Here is a 24,134-nt window from a genome sequence, read left to right on the forward strand (position 1 = left end):
CAGTGGCATTAGTATAACTTTTGGGTCTACAAGAAAAATGCTGGAAAACGCTCCTCAATTAGCCCACCAACCTCAAAAATGGAGGGTCTCATTGTGAGGCCTTCAAAGAGTAAAAGACTCTTTAGGTGTAATACCTTAAAAATAAATAAAGCAGCAACTATAAAGAATAATTTATTACACATTTTGCTTTAAAATATTTTCAAAAGGAAGTAATTTTATGTTTGAATTATACTTTAACAGTACATAAGATATAAAGGAATGCTTTGAGAAAGTACAAGTAGGACTCTATTTTATTTTTTTTTAAAGATTTTATTTATTCACTTGACAGAGAGAGACACAGCAAGAGAGGGAACACAAGCAGGGGGAGTGGGAGAGAGAGAAGCAGACCTCCCACCGGGCAGGGAGCCTGACGCGGGGCTCGATCCCAGGACCCCGGGATCATGACCTGAGCCGAAGGCAGACGCTTAACGACTGAGCCACCCAGGTGCCCCTACAAGTAGGATTTTAAAAGCCTGGATTATTCGTTAACTATTGCAGTAACTCAAAACAGGTCCACTGGTGAGCTTTTAAATTATTAATTGGTTATATTTACTCATCCTGAACAGAGTCAACACGAAGAAAAGAAACTTGAACAGCAACTGAACTCTAGCAGAAGACAAACCACTTAGCTCTGTTCCCCTGAGTTCAGAATGTAATTAGTACATCACCTATAAGAAAAAGAAAGTTTTCAATACCTGATGTATGTATGAGTAGAGCTTATTAGGCAGCATCTGAATTAAGGAGAATTGCTATATTTTTCCAAGTAATTAATAGATTTTTTAAGTGGTTAACAGTAATGCAACTTAAAGTATCACATGAATTTGAAATTAAACAGTTCAGCCAAGTAACCTGATCAATGCCAAAGTTCAAATTAAAGAAACTTCTAAAAGAGAAATGAGTGATAATACTTATTATTTGTACACTACATCAAAAACTAATGATGTGGGGTGCCTGGGTGGCTCAGATGGTTAAGCGTCTGCCTTCGGCTCAGGTCATGATCCCAGGGTCCTGGGATCAAGCCCCACATCGGGCTCCTGGCTCAGCGGGGAGCCTGCTTCTCCCTCTCCCTCTGCCTCTCCCCCTGCTCATGCTCTCTCTCTCTGTATCTCTGTGTCTCAAATGAATAAATAAAATCTTTAAAAAAAAAAAAACACAACTAATGATGTACTGTATGGTGACTAACATAACAGAATAAAAAATAAAAAATAGGGGCGCCTGGGTGGCTCAGTTGGTTAAGCGACTGCCTTCGGCTCAGGTCATGATCCTGGAGTCCCTGGATCGAGTCCCGCATCGGGCTCCCTGCTTGGCAGGGAGTCTGCTTCTCCTCTGACCCTCCCCCCTCTCATGTGCTCTCTCTCATTCTCTTTCTCTCAAATAAATAAATAAAATCTTTAAAAAAATAAAATAGGGGCGCCTGGGTGGCTCAGTTGGTTGGGCGACTGCCTTCGGCTCAGGTCATGATCCTGGAGTCCCTGGATCGAGTCCCACATCGGGCTCCCTGCTTGGCGGGGAGTCTGCTTCTCCCTGTGACCCTCCCCCCTCTCATGTGCTGTCTCTCTCATTCTCTCTCTCTCAAATAAATAAATCTTTAAAAAAAATAAAAAAAATAAAAATAAAAAAATAAAATAAAATAAAATAAAAATACTTATTAGTTGTACCACAGTATATTTACTACTATCATTTTACTGGTGCCATGCACTATTCTGAATGCTTTACAGAGTTCTAACAACTTTTTAAGATGGGTATTATTATCATTCCCATTTCATAGATAAGGAAACTGAGGGCAGAAGGGTCACACAGCTAGCAATTAGCAGAGATTAAAATCCAAGCTGCCTGGTTACACACAACACAGATGACTCTCAGAACATAATGTTGAATAAAGAAGCCAGAAACAAAAAATATCACATTTTTACAAAAAATATTCCATTTTTACCAAGTTCAACATCAAGCAAAACTACAATGTGTTAGAAGTCAGCAGTGACCTTTGGGGAGGAGAGGGGGCTGGTGACCAAGGGGGCTCATGAGCAGAACCTCTGGGATGCCATCTATGTTCTATTTCTTGACCTTGGTGGGGTTAGCAGGATATGTCCACTTTGGAATAATTTATCAAGCCATACACATATAATTTATGTACTTTACAGTAAATCTTATTTTTAAAAAGCAAATAAATAAAGGTACATAGTGTTAAAGTCAAACTTTATTCTTAAAAAAAAAACAAAACCCAATAATCTATTTAAAATAGCCACTGGAATTAGAGGGAGACCTGGGTGGCTCAGTCGGGTTTGGTGTCTGCCTTCAGCTCAGGTCATGATCCCACGGTCCTGGGATCGAGTCCTGCATCGGGCTCTCTGCTCAGCGGGGAGCCTGCTTCTCCCTCTGCCTGCCACTCCCCCTGCTTGTGCTCTCCCTCTCCGACAAATAAATAAATAAATAAATAAATAAATAAATAAATAAATAAAATCTTAAATAAATATATACATACATACATACTTTGACACTAAAACCACTATTCAGATAATATGGCCATTCAAATTTGGTGAAAATTTAACAAAACATTAATTGTAAGACTGTATTCTCTATATGACAATAAAGACATTTCCCCTAAGCATTCCTTAAACTCATGAAAGTGTTTGCAAATCATACCAAATTTAAGCACTGAAATTTAGTAACAGAGGCTATTAGTTGCTCTGAAATTTCAACCTTAAACTTTAAATCTCCTATATATACAGCATAATTTTAGATGGAAAATAAACTGCAAACCAATAAACACAAGCACAGAGACATTACTTACCCCTACACTGGAGATCAAATAGAAAGCATAACATTTACAGACACTATTGAGTGTCTTACCTTTTGTATCTTACTCCAGGATTTTCATCCAGGGTAGCACACACTGTAACTATCTGCTCAGCCATTTCTTCCATAATGGCATCTTTTCCGTTTGCATTACTAGGGTCTGGACTGTAACAGTAATAGAATGCATCTGGTACATCAAGAGTATAAACCTAAGTTAGGCCGAAAAAAAAAGGTCACACTGTCAATTTGGTGACTTAATGAAAAAAAAAATCAATCAAGAAAAATGCAGCTATTATTTGGACATCAAAAGAAATTACTTGCACGAACCATGCTGTTTCCTGAGACCACTGTGTCTTTACCTTATCAACTCTCATTTTCTCTCTGTCCTCTTGATTTCATCCTTATTTCTTTTCTCACTCTCCTTTCCTGCTTAGCCTACCTCTCTCCTTCAATTCTTCTTTCATATACAGATTGTCCTGTTTGTTTTTCACTGTGCAACAGATGAAGGAATCTGAGGTAGTCAAACTAAAATAAAAATCTAATACCTAGCACAAATACAACAAAGCCAAAATTGGTCTATATATTTGACATACATTAAAAATCTTAATCCTTTAGAGAATAACCTAGAAATTTTCCATAGTTGAGATGTTTCTTCAATTCTTTAGCTTATATTCTTCATGACCTTAAAATAGAAACATATTTTCCAAAAACACAGTATTGTGCCAGACATAGTAATTGGTCTAACCACAGATACACTGAAACCTCAAAGATACATTTATTCAACTAACAAAAGCATTTACTTATGTACAAAGAACTGGATTAGAGATTTACTATTATTGTGTTATTTGAAGAGTACAAAGGAAGAAGCTCTCTAACCAATTTTTATTGGTTTTTTTGTTTTTTTAGAACAATGATAGCAATCCCGCTTAGCCTAGGATAATGTATTGAGTGTAAAAGTAGGTATGTAATAAATATTATAGGTTAACTATTGAATTATGAATAAGCTTCCTTGCGAGTTTCCTTTCACCGCACAGTCATTCATTTTTCTGAACGTAACACATAACCAACAGCAGCAGGCTGAATGTGGACTGAAATTTAACCATAGCTAATCCACTTATGTCTGTGTTGCTCAAAGTCTTGGCTGTTGTATTAACTTCCCAAAAAGCACTTCTCATACTACACTATCATACCACAGTAGATAATATTATCTGTTCAAAAATACTGCCTAGGGGTGCCTGGATAGCTCAATCGGTTAAGAGTCCAACTCGATTTGGCTCAGGTCATGATCTCAGGTTGTGAGATCTCTGCACTGAGTGTGGAGCCTCCTTCAGATTCTCTCTCTCTCCCTCTGCTGCTCCAACACCCCCGCTCTCTCTCTCTTTCTCTCGACAAACAAAAAATACTGCCCTTCCCTAAAGGGCTTCTCACTCACTCAGCCTTGGCTATGGTCATTGGAATATGAGTAGAAGTGACTCTCCACAAAAGCTTTAAAAGCCATTGTGCGTATGTGGGTGGGGGGAGCCATTGTGTGGCTCCACCATTTCTCTTTTCCCTCTGCTATGTCCCAGACAAGGGCTGTTCCCTCAGCTTCAGTCCTGGAATGAAGAGAATATAGAGCAAAGCCCCAGGCAAACCACAATGGATAATAACATGAATGAGAAATAAACTTGGCTGTTGTAATGTACTGAGATTTAGGGAGTTGTTACCACAGTTTAAATTCATCTAAGCTATCTAATACTCCAATGAACCAAAGAGAATTTTGGAGCTGGTTTTTATTCTACACTCACATTTCTTTCCTTCCTCCTCCTCTTCTCCACTTTTCATCACCACCATTACATGTTCCTTTAGACTATCACTGAATACTTTCTTCAACTTTATGACCCATAATCAGCTCCTTAAATAAAGACTCTCTCGACCCGTACCACTTCCATCTACTTTTCTTGCTAATCTATAGCTGGTTTAGCTCTATTTCTACCTAGACACCATCTAGTACCCTCTCCACTAACTACACCAGACTCTTTGTACTCCCTAAGGTCCACTGTAATCAAACTCCCCTACATTCTTGAATGCTTTCCATCTAATTGCCTTAATGTATATGTGATAGCACTAACTATCTTAAACCCTGGGGAGGGAAAGAGAGAGGTTTCTTTGACTCAAATTCAAGAGTGAATGAACCTCCTTCCTCTCTATGCAACCTCTAAATGTGTTGAACGTCCAACTTTTCTTTGGAGCACTATCATATCTGATTTTGACAATCTCTCCCCAATGATCTCCTGACTTCTATCTTTCCTTAAAGACATTAGGACCAGTTCCATGGTCTTCTGCATCAGTGCATTTTCTGCCATTATTCTTGGTGGAACCTGGAGCCTCCTACAACACAGTCCCAACCTACCTACAGAGACAGATTTATCTATCCTATCTTCACCCCTTATAATCCACACTTCTGCTGTTCTCCTGCACTTTTCTGCTTCTGTATCTTTGCATCCAGGCTATTCTCACCTTCCTCTTCTTTTTCTTGTCATTATTACCTTATGAAATTCTATCCATTCATCAAATATTTTCTCATTCTCCTAGTATGAATTAATCTCTCTTCTCTTGTGGTAGACTGTGAGCTGCCTCCCCCAAAACCATTCTTCCCTTACTTTTCAGTAACCATACCAATTCTTTGGGGGAAGCAGTCACATAAGACTACATAAAAGACTACATTTATATACTTAAGTGTACCCATGTGACTTAATTTTAGCTAACAAGATATAAATGAAATCTATATACTTCCTTCTTTCTCTCTTTCATCCTGCTCCCTCAAACGAGGACGAAATGATTCTACAGTTACCCTGGATCATGAGGGTCATGCCTAGAGTAGGCCCTTGACAATTTTGTAGAGCCAGCATCCCAGCCATACATAACCCATTTCCTGACTTCTTTTATATTAGAAAGAAATAAATTTCCATCTTGTTTTTTTTTTTTTTAAGATTTTATTTATTTGACAGAGAGAGACACAGTCAGAGAGGGAACACAAGCAGGGAGAGTGGGAGAGGAAGAAGCAGGCTTCCCGCCGAGCAGGGAGCCCAATGCGGGGCTCGATCGAGGACCCTGGGATCATGTCCTGAGCCGAAGGCACATGCTTAACCGACCGAGCCACCCAGGCGCCCCTCCATCTTGCTTAAGCTACTGAAAGCAAATTTTTCTATTATATGCAGCTTTAAACCTAATCTTAGTTGATATCATTTTGAAGATGTATAATTCTTTGGATTCCTTTCACAGCATTCACGTGAGTGTAGGGCATATATCATGCCCAGCACAGCAAAACACTTTGCATCTAACAGACAATGTCCACTGCACATGATCTTGATAAATGCTCATATAGGCCTTTGCTCATAGCTCAAACCACTTAGTAGTATTTCATTTACGTCTTCACTCGCAAATGGACAAGAGTTCAAAATATTTTCACTATAATTTCTCCATAACAGTTAAATTTACTGAGTAAACCCTCTTAAGATATTTATCAAGGAAATAAAGGCAAAAACTTTATAGGGGAAAAACAAAGCATACAGGACTTTAAATAATCACAACATTTTGCAAAGACCAGTAAGAAGATTCTCATGAGATTTCTCTATACAGACAAAGACAAGTTATTTCCATCAACAATCAAATTGGTCAGAGAGCTACACAAATCTCTCCTTCAAATACAGCAACTGCTGAATTTTAATGAATTCTGAAACTAAAATTATATTTACCATCTGTACAGCAGATGCTCTGGATATGCTTGTAATATTTCTCACACTACTGTTTATATCCCACATCACTTAGGAAGCCCATATTACCTTACATTAACCTTACGTATCACGTTAAAAGGAACAGGTCTAAAGGTAACCTTTGGAAACAGTCTAATGTTAAACAGATATCTTAAAATTTTACAATTTGGATTATAATTTTTCTTTGCCCAAAACAGCAACAGCTTAAAAGAAAAATCCCTTTTCTAGGACCTTCCTGTCTCTTAAAATATTGACCTTATAGTTCCAAACAACAGTGAGCTATTACAATTCTATGAAATGCTAGAATCCAAACACAGAGAACAGAGCACATCAAAGCTGAACAATGCACTAGCTGTGTGACTTGGGGCAAGTTACTTAACTTTTTTGATTTCCCCATCTTTAAAATGAAGATAGAATTACTATCTATTCATAGAACTATTATGAGGATTTACATGAATATATTTATGGAAAACATTTAGGAAAGTGTCTGGCACATGGAGAATACTATCACCATTATTATTATTAATTGAAGGTTTATAACTATTCTAAAGTCAAAATGAATTTTAAAAATTAAAAATTTTATAAATTAAGATAATCTCTGTAATGTTATATAAAACATTTACTGAAGAACATTTGCTTTAAAATCACAAATGGTCATAGAAGCTAAAACGATTTCTTTTGAGTCATCTAACATAGACTGCTGAAAATCTTTTGCTTTCATAATCTCATAGTGCTGTAAAACTTGACCTACACAGGATTTAGTGGCAGCCATGAAATTTAAGCTTCACTTTCATAATATTCTATTCCAATTTATGCTCTTCTTTCCTTCATCATGAGAAATGTTTGTGGATTGTTCAAAATCACCAAATACACAGTATATAAAATCCATTATGAACTAAAATTAAAAATAAAAAAAGAAAGTACCTGAGATTCAAGTGGAATGAAGGAAATATTTATTTCTTTACATCTTCTTATTGACTTGGAGCAAGAAGCTTTAATTTTGTTAAAGAGACTATCAGGGCAAACTGAGAGAGAGAAAAGAAATCAAAGCATGTAACTCCAGCTAAGTTTTTATTCTTCTGAATAAATCATTTCAACATCCAAGAATATTTATTTTTTACATATAATTAGTGACTTTCACAAAATAATTTACTATGAGGATGAGATAATATGTAAATATTCTTCTTCACTTTACACAGCAGATGTATTCTAGCCAAGAGGGCTGTAATAGAAATTCAATTTTTCAAATTCATAGGCACCATAAGCTAAGATTATTTCCTTAGAGAGCTGCTTACACAGCAAACTAAAATTATCAGGAAGGAAAATCAGGTCCAAACCCATGACTTAATAAACTTTTACAGGACTTTCAGAACTTCTTAGGAATTTATACTACTTTTCTAAATCTGGCACTAAGTGCAACCATACCACACAAATTTCCTTGTATGTATTACAAGAACTTCTCTAATGTCAGGAAATCCTGAGACTAATAAATTCTGGACCTTGGAGCCTATTCCCCCAACCCCACCTTTAATCTAGGTTGGAACATCAACCATTGGGTCCTAGTGTCCTTTAACATGATGTTCTTTGGCCTCAAGATTCCTTAAGAGGCTTCACATTCATTAAATTTTATCAATTCCATAAACATGAATTTCTGTATAATAGTTATTTAAAAGATAAATAGTTATGGCATGATATTTTTAAAATGCAAACTACTACAGGCATGAGATAAATAATAATTTACAGGAAAAACAATATATTACTTAAAATGATGAATCTCTAATAGCACAGACCAAGACTGCACTTAGATGAATGGCATTTTCATTTTGCAGTATAATTATGTAAGGTATAACATAAAGCAGAATTATATGTGTTTCTAGACTTCTCTGTGATTCTTTAGTTTAGCTGCTTTCTATTTGAACATATGGCATGGTAAGAGAAATGTGACAGATGCTCTCCATTAATATTTGCCAAACAGATGGCAATTTCTTCAGTACTCTCCCAAAGGGTCTTATTTTTGATTATATAATCAAATCCCCAATTAAAACTCTGATTTAAAAAAAATTCCTCCTGTTATCAGCATAAAATTTGAGGGACAGTTCTCACCACCAACCCCTCACCACTGTATACCAGCAAAAATGACTAGTTCAGAATTTAATTTTCTATCACCTTAATATGAATTAGGATAGATATGATCTTATATCTTTAGATTCTTTCTAACCTAATTAGAATAAGCAATAAATAGAAAATAGTATTATAAGAAATACTTTATAATTAATAGGATTATTTTATTTTATAATGTTATATCAATCACCATACATTACATCATTAGTTTTTGATGTAGTGTTCCATGATTCATTGTTTGCATATAACACCCAGAGCTCCATGCAGAACGTGCCCTCTTTAATACCCATCACCAGGCTAACCCATCCCGCCCAGCCCCCTCCCCTCTAGAACCCTCAGTTTGTTTCTCAGAGTCCATAGTCTCTCATGGTTTGTCTCCCCCTCTGATTTTCCCCCCTTCATTTTTCCCTTCCTACTATCTTCTTTTTTTTAACATATAATGTATTATTTGTTTCAGAGGTACAGGTCTGTGATTCAACAGTCTTACACAATTCACAATGAAACAATACTTCTACAAAGCTACTTACAGTCAGTGAAGTATATATACGCTGCTTTGTATTTGTTCTCAGATTTACTTGCAAAATCACGTAAAAAACAGTCTACAGACTTAAAAAAGGTTAGATGTTAATATACATTTAACCAAATACTAATTTAAATATGCTAGCTTTTGAAATAACTAAGATTATTCTTTTTAATAAAATAAAACTTTTAACTTTCTAAAAGTTTACTTTATAAACTGATTTCTTTTTATTTTTATTTTTTAAATTTTTTTTATTGTTATGTTAATCCCCATACATCATTAGTTTTAGATATAGTGTTCCATGATTCATTGTTTGTGCATAACACCCAGTGCTCCATGCAGAACGTGCCCTCCTCAATACCCATCACCAGGCTAACCCATCCACCCAACCCCCTCCCCTCTAGAACCCTCAGTTTGTTTTTCAGAGTCCATCGTCTCTCATGGTTCTTCTCCCCCTCCGATTTCCCCCCCTTCATTCTTCCCCTCCTGCTACATTCTTCTTCTTCTTTTTTTCTTTCTTAACATATATTGCATTATTTGTTTCAGAGGTACAGATCTGAAACTGATTTCTTTTTAAATGCTATGTTGTCTAGACAGTAATAGCTAAAAACCTAAGTAGTAAGGTAATATGTATGAACAGAGTACAGTTTCAGCAATGAGAAGATCCAGGAACAATTCAGTGACAGAGAAGCTGGAAGCCATACATAAGACCATCAGAAGGTAACAAATCAAGGAGTTGAGAAGCCAATGAACATACTGGAAATGTTATCTTATCTGGATAACGAAACCATTGAGACTATGATTGAAGAGGTGCTGAAGAGAGTAACAGTGAGCTAGGAGTAAAACTGTCAAGGGATAATGAAAGACCCAGAGGTTGGGAAATGACTGCAAGGAGGAATGGCAGGTAATACAGTCTGGTAGTTCTTACATGCCTCAGTGCTGGTAGTTTGTTTGTTTATTTTTAGTGCTGGTAGTTTTAAAGATACAATGATCTGGAAGCAAAAATGAAGAACACAGAATTTAATGATCTCTCCTCCATCTGTTTCTTTATCTCCTTCTGGAAGTCCTAGAACTATTTCTGTTAGATCTCATGGCTCATCCAGCAAGTCTCCTATCTTTCCCCCATAATTTCCATGACTTTGTTTTTTTGCTTTGAGATATTCCATTTTGACCTTCTAGGCTATTAATTCAAATTTCAATGAGGATTATCCTTTTCTGCAATTAACTGTTTAATTGAGAAATCACATTTTTGAACTTCAGGAAGTTTTTTATGTGCTATACTCGACTCTCCTTATGTGTGTTATTTTTCTGTTCAGGTCATCGTCCTTCTCTCCAAGCAGCTATATTTTATAAGATGTGTATTTTCTTCATTCTTACTGAACTTCCTCTCTCTGGCAGCTGACCCACTTAGATGTGTCAATGCTTTCCTTTGTCAACTCGTTGGAGGCTTAGGTTTGTTGTTGAAGAATCCTAAATACAGGCAGTTCCACAAAAGGAGGAAGGCAAAAAGATTTCCCCTCCTGAGGGCTGTAGGTATATAAGCAAACAAACCACCAGGGCTTCTCTTTTTCACCAACTGACCTTTCCCCTGGGGTTCAGAAAATCTCTTATAGCAAAACTCTTCCTGAAATCTGTCATTTTATGACCCCTGGTTGGGAACACTCTGACACTGGTCTCCAGGGGCTCACCAAGCCACTGAGGAAAGAAGTCTCTCACTAGGTTTCTCCACTAGTGTCCAATGAGCCCAAGCCCTTACTGGTACCCACGGGGCTGTAGGACACAGGTAATCGACTCAAGACTGAAAGAGAAACTAGAGTTGGTTATAGTAGAAAAAGGAGCCACATTCAGGTACCATTTTCTCTGAGTCCTTTGCTCCTTTACTAAATACACAATTCTGTATCCTGCTTCTGTCACTTAACATTAAAAATGAACAATTACTTAAATCACTAAAATTTCCTAGAAATCTCATTTTCAATGGCTACATAGTCTTTCATACCATTATCTGTTAATGCTAAGAATTAGCGTTAGGATATAAATGTCATTGAAACCCACTAGCAGCCAGGAGCGCCTGGGTGCCTCAGTGGGTTAAACATCTGACTCTTGGTTTTGGCTCAGGTCGTGATCCCAGAGTCCTGAGATCAAGACCCACATCAGGCTCCCTTCTCAGTGCGGAGTCTGCTTAGGTTTCTCTCGCCCTCTCCTCCTCCTTCCCACTCTCTTTCTCTCTAAAATAAATAAATATTTAAAAAAAGAAAAAAACACCAGCAGCCAATATGCAGAGACTAAACAGTGAATGTCTGATTTTTTTTCCTGCTGTCTAATAGAATCAGAAGAAATGAAACTGGAATTGCCAACTTAACATTCTGAGTGGGAATATGCCAAAGGATGTATTGGAAAATTCTCAGATATTATGGTATTTACTTGGCTCTAAAAGTTTGGCTTTAAGTATGAGCTCAATTACAGATCACAGACTAAGATACTCCTTTGACATATAAAACATATTTACACACACGCTTAGATGCATACATACATGTGTGTATATGTACACATAAATGTACGCTATAGAGAAGTCACTAAGATAAAGGATTAAACCAAGACTATTTCTTTTATGTATATTTCTGTCGTCCCAAAAAATATGGTTGCACAGGAACAGCATTGAGTAACAAATTACTCAAAGAAACTACCGTTTTTACATGGGGCGCCTGGGTGGCTCAGTTGGTTAAGCGACTGCCTTCGGCTCAGGTCATGATCCTGGAGTCCCGGGATTGAGTCCCGCATCGGGCTCCCTGCTCGGCAGGGAGTCTGCTTCTCCCTCTGACCCTCCCCCCTCTTGTGCTCTCTCTCTTTCATTCTCTCTCTCAAATAAATAAATAAAATCTTTAAAAAAAAAAGAAACTACCGTTTTATACAATTAAATTCTGCTTTCATATATGGGGGAGGGGGGATTTTTCACTTAATATATTCTCATTGAGAAGAGTGCAAATGAAACGATTTTCTAACATAGAAAAACTTTCCTAAGCAAACTAGTTTATGGCACTATTTTTCTAATAAAGAATGTTTTATTTCAATTTTCTATGAGAAAATGATGTCAGTGGTGAATGACGAACATGCCTTTTAAAGATTAAAAATACTCACCTTTGATGTTGGAGAGATAAAATAAAGAGCTTTCATTTGTCTGACAGGTTCTCGATTCTTATAAATATTCTCCACAACTAATAAAAAAAAAGTAACCAAGTATTTATACATTTGAAACAATTTTAAAATAAGCTTTACTTATTTATAATAGGGAAACATATTTACATATACTGGGTTTAACATTTTCTTTGTCTCCATTTGATAAATTTAAAAATCCCAAAAATGGGGGTGCCTGGGTGGCTCAGTCGTTAAGCATCTGCTTTTGGCTCAGGTCATGATCCCAGGGTACTGGGATCGAGTCCTGCATCGGGCTCCCTGCTTGGAGGGAAGCCTGCTTCTCCCTCTCCTGCTCCCCCTGCTTGTGTTCCTGCTCTCGTTATCTCTGTCAAAAAAAAAAAAAAATCTTTAAAAATCCCAAAAATGTAGGGATGCCTCAGTGACTCAGTCGGTTAAGTGTCCAACTCTTGATTGTGGCTCAGGTCATGATCTCAGGGTCCTGGGATTGAGTCCCACATCAGGCTCCATGCTCAGCAGAGTCTGCTTGTCCCTTTCCCTCCCCCTCTGCCACTTGCACTCTCTCTCTCAAATAAATAAATAAAATCTTAAAAAAAAAAAAATCCCCAAACTATATCTTCCCTAAAACTAAACTCTGGGCTAAGTGCTCATGATGAGGAAAAAAAAGATAAAGCAGCTATTTCATAGTTAGGTCTACCAACATAACCAAGCAACAAGCCATGAAGAAAGCAAGAAAATGCATTAAAAATGAAAGTATGTATTTCTTCTTAAAAATATTCTACTATAATAGCAAATATGATACCAGATATCAGGCTAAGCACTTAACATGAATTATCTATTAAACCTTACAGTAAGTATTATATAACAAACCTATAAAGTAAGTATTTTACAAATAAGGAAACTGAGGCTTGAAGTTGTTAGGTAACTTGTCCAAGTTACACAGCCAGAGAGCAGAAGAGGTAAGATTCCAACCCAGATCTGTTTGACTCCAGAATCCAAGTTTTTAACCACTATAATATTCTTTTTTTTTTGACAGAGAGAGACACAGCAAGAGAGGGAACACAAGCAGTGGGAGTGGGAGAGGGAGAAGCAGGCTTCCTGCGGAGCAGGGAGCCCAATGCGGGCCTTGATCCCAGGACCCCGGGATCATGACCCGAGCCAAAGGTAGACGCTTAACGACTTAGCCACCCAGGTGCCCCTTAACTACTATAATATTCTTTAAATAAACTGCTAATTAACTCTTATTCTTTTAAAACTATGCAATATTTATATTTTTAACAATGAAATATCACAATTTACTCAATTATAGTTTTATTATTGAAATTAAGAAGTTCATAAGGTTAACTTACGTAAAGTGAAGTAAATTTAAAACTAGTAAACTCTAAATTGTCAAATTAACTGTTAAAGCTATATTAAAAAAAAAACTAAAGTATCATTCTACAAATCAAGAGAACCATCTTTTAAGACTAAAGTTGGCAAAGGTCCTGGAAAGAATTAAAAAGATTAAACTTGGGGTGCCTGGGTGGTTCAGTCAGTTGAGCATCCAATTCTTGATTTTGGCTTAGGTCATGATCTCAGGGTTAAGGGATCAAGCCCCGTATGGGGCTCTGTCCTCAGCGGGGTGTCTGCTTGAGATTCTCTCTCTCCCTCCCCCTCTGCCCCGCCCCCCACTTGTGTGCAGGCACACTCTTGCTAATAAATAAATAAATAAATAAATAAATAAATAAATAAATATCTTAAAAAAAAAAGATTAATCTGACAGGCAAGGGAGGCTACTGTTGGACTTCTCTGATAAATATGGCGAATTCACCTTTTTATTCCTATATTTATACTAGTAAAGTATAGGTTTATCATAGCTTCTATTAGGATACCAAATAAGGTTTCCAAGGAAATATTTAATTTTATTTTTATCTCCATTCCCAACAATTATAATTTCACCTTTAAAAGATTAAGGGTTAGGGGTGCCTGGGTTGCACAGTCAGTTAAGCAATCGACTCTTGGTTTCAGCTCAGGTAGTGAACTTGGCGTTCTGAGATCAGGCCCCGAGCCTGGCCTCACACTGAATCTGCTTCAGATTCTCTCTCCCTTTCCCTCTGCCCCTCCTGCTTGTGCTCTTTCTTTCTCTCTCTCAAATAAATAAATAAATCTTAAAAAAAAAAAAGATTAAGGTTAAATCTGTATAAACTTACTTTTATTGCTTAATACTCAAAATCAAGTGTCTTACAGTCATCTTATGCTATATATACTATTATGTTTGGTGGGTAATGTACATGTTAATGTGTGAAAATACTATGATATGATCTAGAATAGACTTTGAAAATACTCTTAAATGTCTGGTTATTAATAGCACAAAGTGCCACTTCTTCAATTCCCTGGAAAATGGATATCTATAAGAGATTTTTTAAAAAGATTTTTATGATTATTCCTATACAGTGACAAAGGAATAATCTAACTCCCAGTCTATTTTTTAAAAGGGTTCTATTTTTTCTCATCAATTTTTTAAAACTTCTAAGTCAGTACTGAATATTTTCGCAAATGACCTGAATGATGACAGAATGTATGATCACTGAACCTGCAATGCCAAGTCTAATCGAGGGAATCTCAATTTGAGAGCCCATGTGGGACTCAAAAGGACTGGGACAAGTTCAAGTTGGTAGATATGATGATGATTAAACCAGAGCAAACCAAGGTGAGCACATATAAGGAAGCAATGTTCTCCATGATAAACAGTCCTTATGAAAGGCTTCTCAAAAAAAAAAAAAAAAAGGCTTTCTGTGGTCAAATAAATTTAGAAAACTGAGTACTACACCTGAACCCAGGGGATCCACATACCCGCTGGCATAGAAAAAAATCTCTGGAAAGTCCTAAAGAAACCTGTTTAGCTTTGTCTAATGCTATTTCCCAAACGTACTTGCCAACAGAATCTTTTCCTTGAAGAATATCTATCAACGCTGAACACACAGTAAGAAACAATGGTCTACAAAAATTCAATAAAACCTCCTTACAGCGCAAAATGTTTCTGTAGTTTCACAGAGTTTTCATACACATTAGCAAATGGTTCTCACTCTAGTTGCAAATCAGAATGACCTCTGGAAACTTAAACTTCGTGGCTTAATCAATATTACATTTGTCCAATAGTAGAAAAATCAAGGCTTTAATCTTCTAATTTCTAGTTGAGAGTTTTTCCACTGAGAAGACCATAAATACCACAAAGACAAACTGAATATATAATCAATAATAAAAGATGATATATTAAAGATTTTATATTTAGGGGTGCCTGGGTGGCTCAGTCGGTTAGGCGTCTGCCTTCAGCTCAGGTCATGATCCCAGAGTCCTGGGATCGAGCCCTGCATCAGACTCCCTGCTCCGCGGGAAGCCTGCTTCTCCCTCTCCCCACACCCCCTGCTTGTGTTCCTTCTCTCACTGTGTCTCTCTCTCTGTCAAATAAATAAACTCTTAAAAAAAAAAAAAAAGATTTTATACATAAGTATCAAAATAAACATATAAAAGCTTTTAGATAATCCTCCCCTTGTACACAATGCTCAGGTTTTCTTGAAAATACTGGTGTACATTTGAACCTAACAAGTAGCAGTGACAGAGGGTACACATCCTACATTAAGTTCCAAAATATAAAAGAATTATATTTGACTTTTAAAAACTTTTTTATTTATTTATTTGAGAGAGAGAGTGAAAGCTAGAGAGAGAGTGAGCACACACAGAAGGAGGAGAAGCAGACTCCCCCCTGGGCAGGGAGCCTGATGCAGGGCTCGATCCCAGGCCCCTGGTATCATGACCTGAGCTGAAGGCAGACACTTAACCGACTGAGCCACCCAGGCACCTCTATATTTAACTCTGAGTCTCAGTTTCCTCATTATCAGTGAGGGTATTTAAGATCTCTTTAAAGGGTTGTCATGGGGCGCCTTGATTTTATAACACAATCTTACTATCCACTTAAAGCAATACGTGAAAACCAGCAATATTTATAAAAACACTGAGGTAAACCCAGTGTGTCAACATTCAAAACCATTATCAAATATATAAGAGTTAAAAATTTCAATAACAAACTCAACAAGGCAACTGACTTAGTTTTGGTCAGGAGCACTGAACTATAATCTCAGCTGAAGAAAAAACTTCCAGGGCTTATTCTGAAGACTCACAGAGAAAAGAATGTCCAGTGTAATTATGGCTAGCGTTATAAAAATAAAACATAACCTCTTCAGAAACACAATGACTAAAATTTATTAATACTTCAAACTTTCCCAGTCACAATAAAAAACGTTTTCATGATGAGTATTAGTAACACTTACCAGTTATACCCTCGGCTAGAAGATCTGTCATTTTGCAACATGATGCCAAAAGCTTAGTGGTAAATTCATCTAAAAGCATTATCTTAAAATGAATATCAATTAAGAAATAGTGTAAGTACTTAATTGCCAAGAATTCACAAAAGACAGAATTTAATACATTAAACCTACTCAAACATAGACCTTTTATGACATAAAATGAAAATATTAGGGTAGCAGGCAAAATTATCTCAACTCACCTTTTAACTTGTATGACCTGGAGATTTATTTTCTCAATATACATACATATAATATCATACATAAGTAAGCAAAAAGAAACATTTCCATTTTGAAGCAGAGAACTTGTTCATTTTATTTACTTATTTGAGAACTTTTTCATTTTAAATGTATCTTGTGTTTAACATCAAATTTTCTTAAAATTATAAAATTCCACTTCTGGAATAATAAATGTTCCAGGTGCTGTTGTAATCATTTGCCATGGATTAATTCATTTAATCTTTACAACCAAACTATGAGGTAATACTGTCCCTATTTTATAAACAAGGAACAGAGAGATCAAGGAATTTATCCAAGAAGCCACAGCTATCAAGTGGTGAAGCTGGGATTTGAACGCAATCAGTACGGTTCCAGACTCTATACTGTTACAGAAGTATAATAAGGACAATATATTGATGTCCTCAATTAAAGGGCAAAATATGCAAATTCTACCTTCCATTCGCCTTCTTTCTTGCAGTCATCAAACACTGTTGCTTTTATCTCTGCCAAAAAAAAAAAAAAAAGATTTATAAATCTTAATCAACAGTTAGAAATATAATAATAGAATAACTACTCAAAAGATCAAAAACATTGGGGAAGCATCCAACTTGAAAATCTGCTAACCTATATAAAAAGTATATATACTTGTTAAACTCTAAGTGAAAATCCAGTTATCTTTAATACCTAACATTTATTTATTTATTTTTAGAGCGAGAGAGCACACACTCACACACTCATACCAAATCGGGGGAAGGGCAGAGGAAAAGAGAATCTCAAGCAGACTCCCTCCCCACTCCCCCCATCCCTGGGCCAGGAGCTCAGCTGGGGCCTCCATCCCATGATCTTCAGATCATGACCTGAGCCAAAATAAAGAGTGGGACGCTCAATTGACTGAGCCACCCAGGCACCCCCTACCTATATTTAAACTGTAATATGTTTTTAAACTTTTGAGAATAAAAGTATTATGAAAGACTAATATACTTAAGAATATATTTAAGTATATAAATATATCTGGAAAATATTTCTGAAACTATTAACTGATTTGCTTTTTCCTATTCTACTTAAATCCCAAGTAAACAAGATGAAAACAAAACCCATAGGAAAATCCCTAACTAGCCCATTGCTAAATTGTATCTGATAATCGAAACTAGGTACTTTTCTTCCTGGTTTAATGCAATACAATTTTCAACAATTTATATTCTAGCACTAGATACAAATATTCAGCCTTGATTTATAATCAATAAATATTAACATTTTCCTTGCAATGATTTTCAAAATTGATCTCAATATATTTTTTAAATTAGTTCACTGATTTACAAAAACTTTTTTCTTATATATTAAATAATACACATAGCAATTCATACAAATACCTATTGTTCTACTTCATAATTCCCCACATTTAATGTTTCATTAATTTTCAATTTTGAAAATAATATGTAGTATGTAATAAATAAAATATAATTAAAATATAAATTATAGTAACTTCTAATTTCACTAATTCCTGGTAATGAGATATTTATATAATTCATTTAAACTTTTCTAATTTATATTTAAGTTAATGCTTGTAGAAATATACCATCAATTTTTGGCATCACATTAAAAAAATGACATGTTCAAGCAAAGGATATATTTAATAAGGATTACTAATAATCATCATAAGAAGTATGATCTGGAAGGTTTTACTGTAATTGGGAAGGCTTGAAAGTGTTAAGAAATACTAGTAAAGGTGCTTATATATGTTTGCTAGGAAGATTATAATGTTAAATGAGAATTATGGCAAAAGCCTAGAGTGTTGAATGCTAGTTTAAGCCTAACGCACTGGTTTCTTCTACTCTATAGGCAGAGATGAAGGATTTTCTCAGGCAGAGTTCAGACACTAAAATACTATGCTACTTCCCTTTCTAAGCTTGCGTTATTTCTATATACCTCAAGCAGGCTGCAAATCAAAGAAATAAATGCTCATGAATTTATGACTGAGCAGCTTGAAGAGTTTCCTAGAAAGAACTCATCTCATCATAGTCTTTAAAACCTTAGAAACTACACTGACCTATATGGTAGAAACTAGTCGCATGTCACTACCGAGCACTTAAAATGTGGCTAGCCCCTGAACTGGGATGTCCTGAAAGTATAAAAGTTGCTAAAGTAGGGGCGCCTGGGTGGCTCAGTCATTAAGCGTCTGCCTTCGGCTCAGGTCGTGATCCCAGGGTCCCGGGATCACCAGATTTCAAAGACTTAGTACAAAAAAAGGAATGGAAAATATTAATTTTTTATATTTACATGTTTAAATGATAACATTTTAGAAATTTATTATTAAAATGATCCTCATCCATTTCTCTTTACCTTTTTTTAGTGTGGCTATTAGAAAATTTTAAATTATATATGTTGCTTGCATTCTATTTCTACTGGATAGTGCTGCCTTGGAATCCAAAGGCAAATACCCAAATACCTAGACAGTGTTAGCATCTTAAAAATAAACAATAAAGAAATAACTAGCTTTGTGGACTAGAAATTAGGGGCATCCATGAAAAGTGATATGGTCACAGGTAAAGTATGTTTGGAAGGGAATCAAAGGAAATCACATCAACTAAAGAGGTATTTCCTCCAAATACTAATGAAAATTATTTGACCTTACATACGTTTCTCTAGCACCCCAAATATGGATATATCTCAAAGACTCAATTCCCTTAGTCCGTTTGCTCTACTCTCTCCCTCAGAAACCATATTCATCCTTGAAAGTTTCATCTGTCAGATCCATCCTTCATTTTTGCCAACATTATTGAGATATAACCGACACAAAACAACTTTAAGATATACAATGTGTTGATCTGATATACATATACTGCAGTATAATTACCACTGTAATGTTGGTTAACATCTCCAACACCTCACATAATTACCATTCTTTTAGTAATTTTGGGACATAAGAACATTTAAGATCTACCTACTTTAGCAACTTTTTTTTTTAAAGATTTTATTTATTTGACAGAGAGAGACACAGCGAGAGAGGGAACACAAGCAGGGGGAATGGGAGAGGGAGAAGCAGGCCTCCTGCGGAGAAGGGAGCCCGATGCGGGGCTCGATCCCAGGACCCTAGGATCACAACCTGAGCCGAAGGCAGACGCTTAATGACTGAGCCACCCAGGCGCCCCTACTTTAGCAACTTTTTTTTTTTTAAAGATTTTATTTATTTATTTGAGAGAGAGAATGAGAGAGAGCACATGAGAGGGGGGAGGGTCAGAGGGAGAAGCAGACCCCCTGCCGAGCAGGGAGCCCAATGCGGGACTCGATCCAGGGACTCCAGGATCATGACCTGAGCCGAAGGCAGTCGCTTAACCAACTGAGCCACCCAGGCGCCCTACTTTAGCAACTTTTAAGTATATAGTACAGTGTTGTTATCTATAATCATAATACTGTGCATTAGATCCCCAGAACTTACTCATCTTCTAACTGTAAGTTTGTACTCTTTGACCCACTTCTCCCCATAGCCCCGAACCCCCAGCAGTCCTTCAATTTTCTACAAATCTTACAGCCTATCTCTCCTTCATTCAATTATACAGTACAGGTTTAAGCACTTACATGCCTCAAATTGAGATTATAGTTTCCTAAAAACTGCTCCAGACTTCTCTAAGAGTTTTATTGGCATGTTCTTAGTCATAGTCTTTGGATATTTCCTCCATCCCCCAGATCCAATAATCAGACAGTGTTGATTATTCTTTCTGGTGACGGCCACTATCCCCAACATTGCCTTGATTCTCATCATCTCTCACACCTACCTGGATTTCCTGCTTTCTACCTCCAACCCCTTTGCCATTTCAATCCATTTTTTCACACTGCTGTCAGTTATCTTCCTGAAGCACAATTTGTTTATATCAAAGCCCACCTCGAGATTCCTTCAAGTGCTCACTCCTGCCTACAAAATAAAATCTAGATTTTACTATTCAACATCCTCTACCAAGTAGCCTCTGACTACTCTCTAAGTTGATCTTCCACCAGTCCAAATGCTAGCCAAATAACGACTTCTTAATACCAACTACTCTGCTTTGCTTATTCTTTCTCCTAAATGCAAAAGGAAATGGATTTAAAACTAATACCAAAGAGGAAATGAAAACATCGAAGGGAAAAATGAGAGTAGAGCTAACTTAGTGTACAGCATCAGCAATGTGGAAGGTATACTTGCACAACTCTCTTAAATCACACAGAAACTATTAATAAACCTGGCGACAATACAAGCGAAACTGGTTTGTCTGGAAAATAGGAAATCATCTATTAATAACAGTTGTTGTTTTCTTTTAAGATTTTATTTATTTATTTGACAGAGACCCAGCGAGAGAGGGAACACAAGCAGGGAGAGTTGGAGAGGGAGAAGCAGGCTTCCCGCTGAGCAGGGCTCGATCCCAGGACCCCGGGATCATGACCTGAGCCAAAGGCAGACGCTTAACGACTGAGCCACCCAGGCGCCCCTAAATAACAGTTTTTATGGAAACCAAAAAGCCTAGCAATGTGTAAATCATAAAGAAGGAAGTAAGAGGGGAAAAATACCAGTACTAACGACAATCTCAACATGGATCTGGAAAAGGTACCCTTCTCTCTTTATCTGCTCTTATCTAAATCCAGGTCTCAAATTCAGCTCCCTTTTCTGTGATTTATACGTATGTATCTCCACCTGCTCACTAGATACCGCAGCTTTCACTTAACACTATGTTCTAAATCTAAACTATTTTTTTCCCTCCAAAACTGTTCCTTCTCTTTCCCTTTACCAATAAACAGCATCAGGTCTCCTAGACCTGAATCCTACTCTAGGATGACTCTCCCCCAGCTTAAATCCTATTTATTCTATCTCCAGAATCTTTCTCATACTCTCCATCCATCTTCTATCTCCTTTGCCACATTTTGGCCTTCTTTCTTGGACGAACACCATAACAGTACCAGTCTCTTTGCCTCCCACTCCAATTTATCACCCAAGTGCACATCCTCTTCTAACGTCTATGAGGTTTTTTTCTAATAATCAAATTATTACAAAAATGGAATCAACACATATATATTACTCCGTCACCTGCTTTTCACTAAATATACATCACAGATACCCTTTATACAGAATATAAGCACATAGATACAAATCTTCTCTTTGATAGCTATATTACATTCCTTAGTACAGGTACACCATAACTTATTCAATTATTCTCCTATATGACAAGTAGTCATCCTGTTTCCATTTTTGCCACATTATATAATGTTGCAATGAAGATCTTTATACATCTTTTTTTTTTTTTAACACTTTATTTATTTGAGGGCGCCTCAGTCAGTTAAGCATATGCCTTCAGCTCAGGTCATGATTCCAGGGTCCTGGGATTGAGTCCCACACTGGGCTCCTTGCTCGCCGAGGAGTCTGCTTCTCCCTCTACCCCTCCCTCTGCTGTGCGCGTTCTCTCTCTCTAATAAATAAAATCTTTTTTAAAAAAGACTTTGAGAGAGAGAGAGAGAGGAGAGAGAGAAAGAGAGTCCATGTACTAGAAGGGGGAGGAGCAGAGGGACAAGCAGACTCTCTGCTGAGCACGGAGACCATCTCAGGGCTCCATCCCACAACCCCGAGATCATGACCTAAGCCGAAGTCAGATGCTTAACCAACTGAGCCACCCAGGCACCCCTATACATATATCTTTATTTACCATTACTTTTATTTCTGAAGGCGAAGTTCCCGTAAGTGAGATTGCTGGCATCAAAAGATACGTGTCTCTTATTTTACTGTATGTTGCCAAATGCTTTCTCAAAAGTTTTTAACCATTCACATTCCCACCAGCAAGCTTCCCAATTACAGCATATCAATCTGATGGGTCAAAAAAAGGAACTAGTCTTGATTTGCATTTCCACTAAAAAACAATCATTCAATGTCCTAATCTGCAAATCAACTGTTTCCATCCTTTATTGCTCTATTGAGTCATTATCTTCTATTTATCAATTTGCAGAAACTCTGTATATTAACCCTTTCTTCCTATGTGTGGTCAATATTTTCTTCAAATCTATAGGTTTAGCTGGTGTCTTCTACCATATAGGAATTTACAATTTTTATTTAATCAAGTCTTTTTTTTAAAAAAAAGGGGATTTGGGTTACCAGTTAGTTTTTTCAAAAGTCTAACTCCTGCTAGCCTATATTTTCTCCACATTTTGTTGTTTTACTTTTTACACTTTAGATCTCTAATACATATGGAATTCATTTTAACTTGCTAAAGCTGGACTAAAATCATGCCTAAGCAAATAACAAGGAGCAAAGAATCATGCTAAGCAGATGTCAGAGCAAAATGCCTTAAAAGACACAAATGATTTGTAAAATGTCACTAGACAATGAAAACCTAATAATAAATATTTATGACCTAAACAAAACAACACAAAAGAAAAACTATGGCATAAGAGAAAACTATGAGGAATGCAAGTTGTCAGGATGCCTGGGTGGCTCAGTTGGTTAAACGTCTGACTGCCTTCAGCTCAGGTCATGATCCTGGGGTCCTGGAATCGAGCCCCGAATGGGGCTCCCTGCTCAGTGGGGAGCCTGTTTCTCCCTCTGCCTGCCACTACCCCTGCTTGTGCGCATGCTCTTTCTCTCTCTCTGACAAATAAATCTTTAAAAAAAAAAAGGAATGCAAGTGGAAATAAAGAAAATATAACAAAATGAAGATCTAAAAATGGAATCATAAAGAATTCAAGCTGAAAAATCTTTAAGAACATGTAATCCAAACTCCTCATTCTTTAGGCTGGGAAAGGTAAGTATAATCTGGAGTGGAAACCAAGTCTTCTAACTCTTAGTCCAATGAGGAGAAATAATAAACTAGTCTTTTATAAGTAATGCATAATGACAATGTGTTTGAAAAATCAAAAAGCCAAGAGTCAAAAGCAGACTTGTAGGCCATAAAGAAATGTACATTCTCAGAAAACTTATAGGTGTTACTAAATTCCTAATTAGGATTCCAGCAGATTCTGCTGACCTGTGGCCCAAGTTATTTAGTGAACAGGTAAGAATTTTTTTTTTTTAAAGTAGGCTCCAGGCCCAGCATGGAACCCAACGCAGGGCTTGAACTCATGACCCTGAGATGAAGACCTGAGCTGAGATCAAGAGTCAGATCTTAACTGAATGAGCCACCCAGGCATCCCAGGTAAGAATCTTTATAAAGGTAAATCCAGGGGCCTGGGGCAGGAACAAAT

At 36.7% G+C, this 24,134-nt stretch overlaps 1 protein-coding gene across 2 annotated transcripts in view; it reads right to left on the bottom strand.

The window, feature by feature from the left end:
- The window catches only part of STXBP3 (syntaxin binding protein 3), a 52,622-nt gene that overhangs the window by 22,242 nt on the left and 6,246 nt on the right, over nucleotides 1–24,134 (bottom strand). The window contains exons 2-8 of one of the 2 annotated variants that reach the window (XM_078072654.1): nucleotides 20,714–20,850; nucleotides 17,394–17,443; nucleotides 16,689–16,770; nucleotides 12,367–12,443; nucleotides 9,239–9,317; nucleotides 7,515–7,615; nucleotides 2,890–3,044 (exon numbers count right to left, since the gene is read on the bottom strand). In XM_078072654.1, the coding sequence (XP_077928780.1) occupies nucleotides 2,890–3,044; nucleotides 7,515–7,615; nucleotides 9,239–9,317; nucleotides 12,367–12,443; nucleotides 16,689–16,767 (491 nt within the window). In that variant the 5' untranslated portion in view covers nucleotides 16,768–16,770; nucleotides 17,394–17,443; nucleotides 20,714–20,850. The remainder of the gene's footprint in view (nucleotides 1–2,889; nucleotides 3,045–7,514; nucleotides 7,616–9,238; nucleotides 9,318–12,366; nucleotides 12,444–16,688; nucleotides 16,771–17,393; nucleotides 17,444–20,713; nucleotides 20,851–24,134) is intronic. The other variant, XM_036109919.2, reaches the window with a different exon arrangement.

This window comes from Halichoerus grypus, chromosome 5 (assembly GCF_964656455.1).
Source record: "Halichoerus grypus chromosome 5, mHalGry1.hap1.1, whole genome shotgun sequence".
Lineage (NCBI taxonomy): Eukaryota > Metazoa > Chordata > Mammalia > Carnivora > Phocidae > Halichoerus > Halichoerus grypus.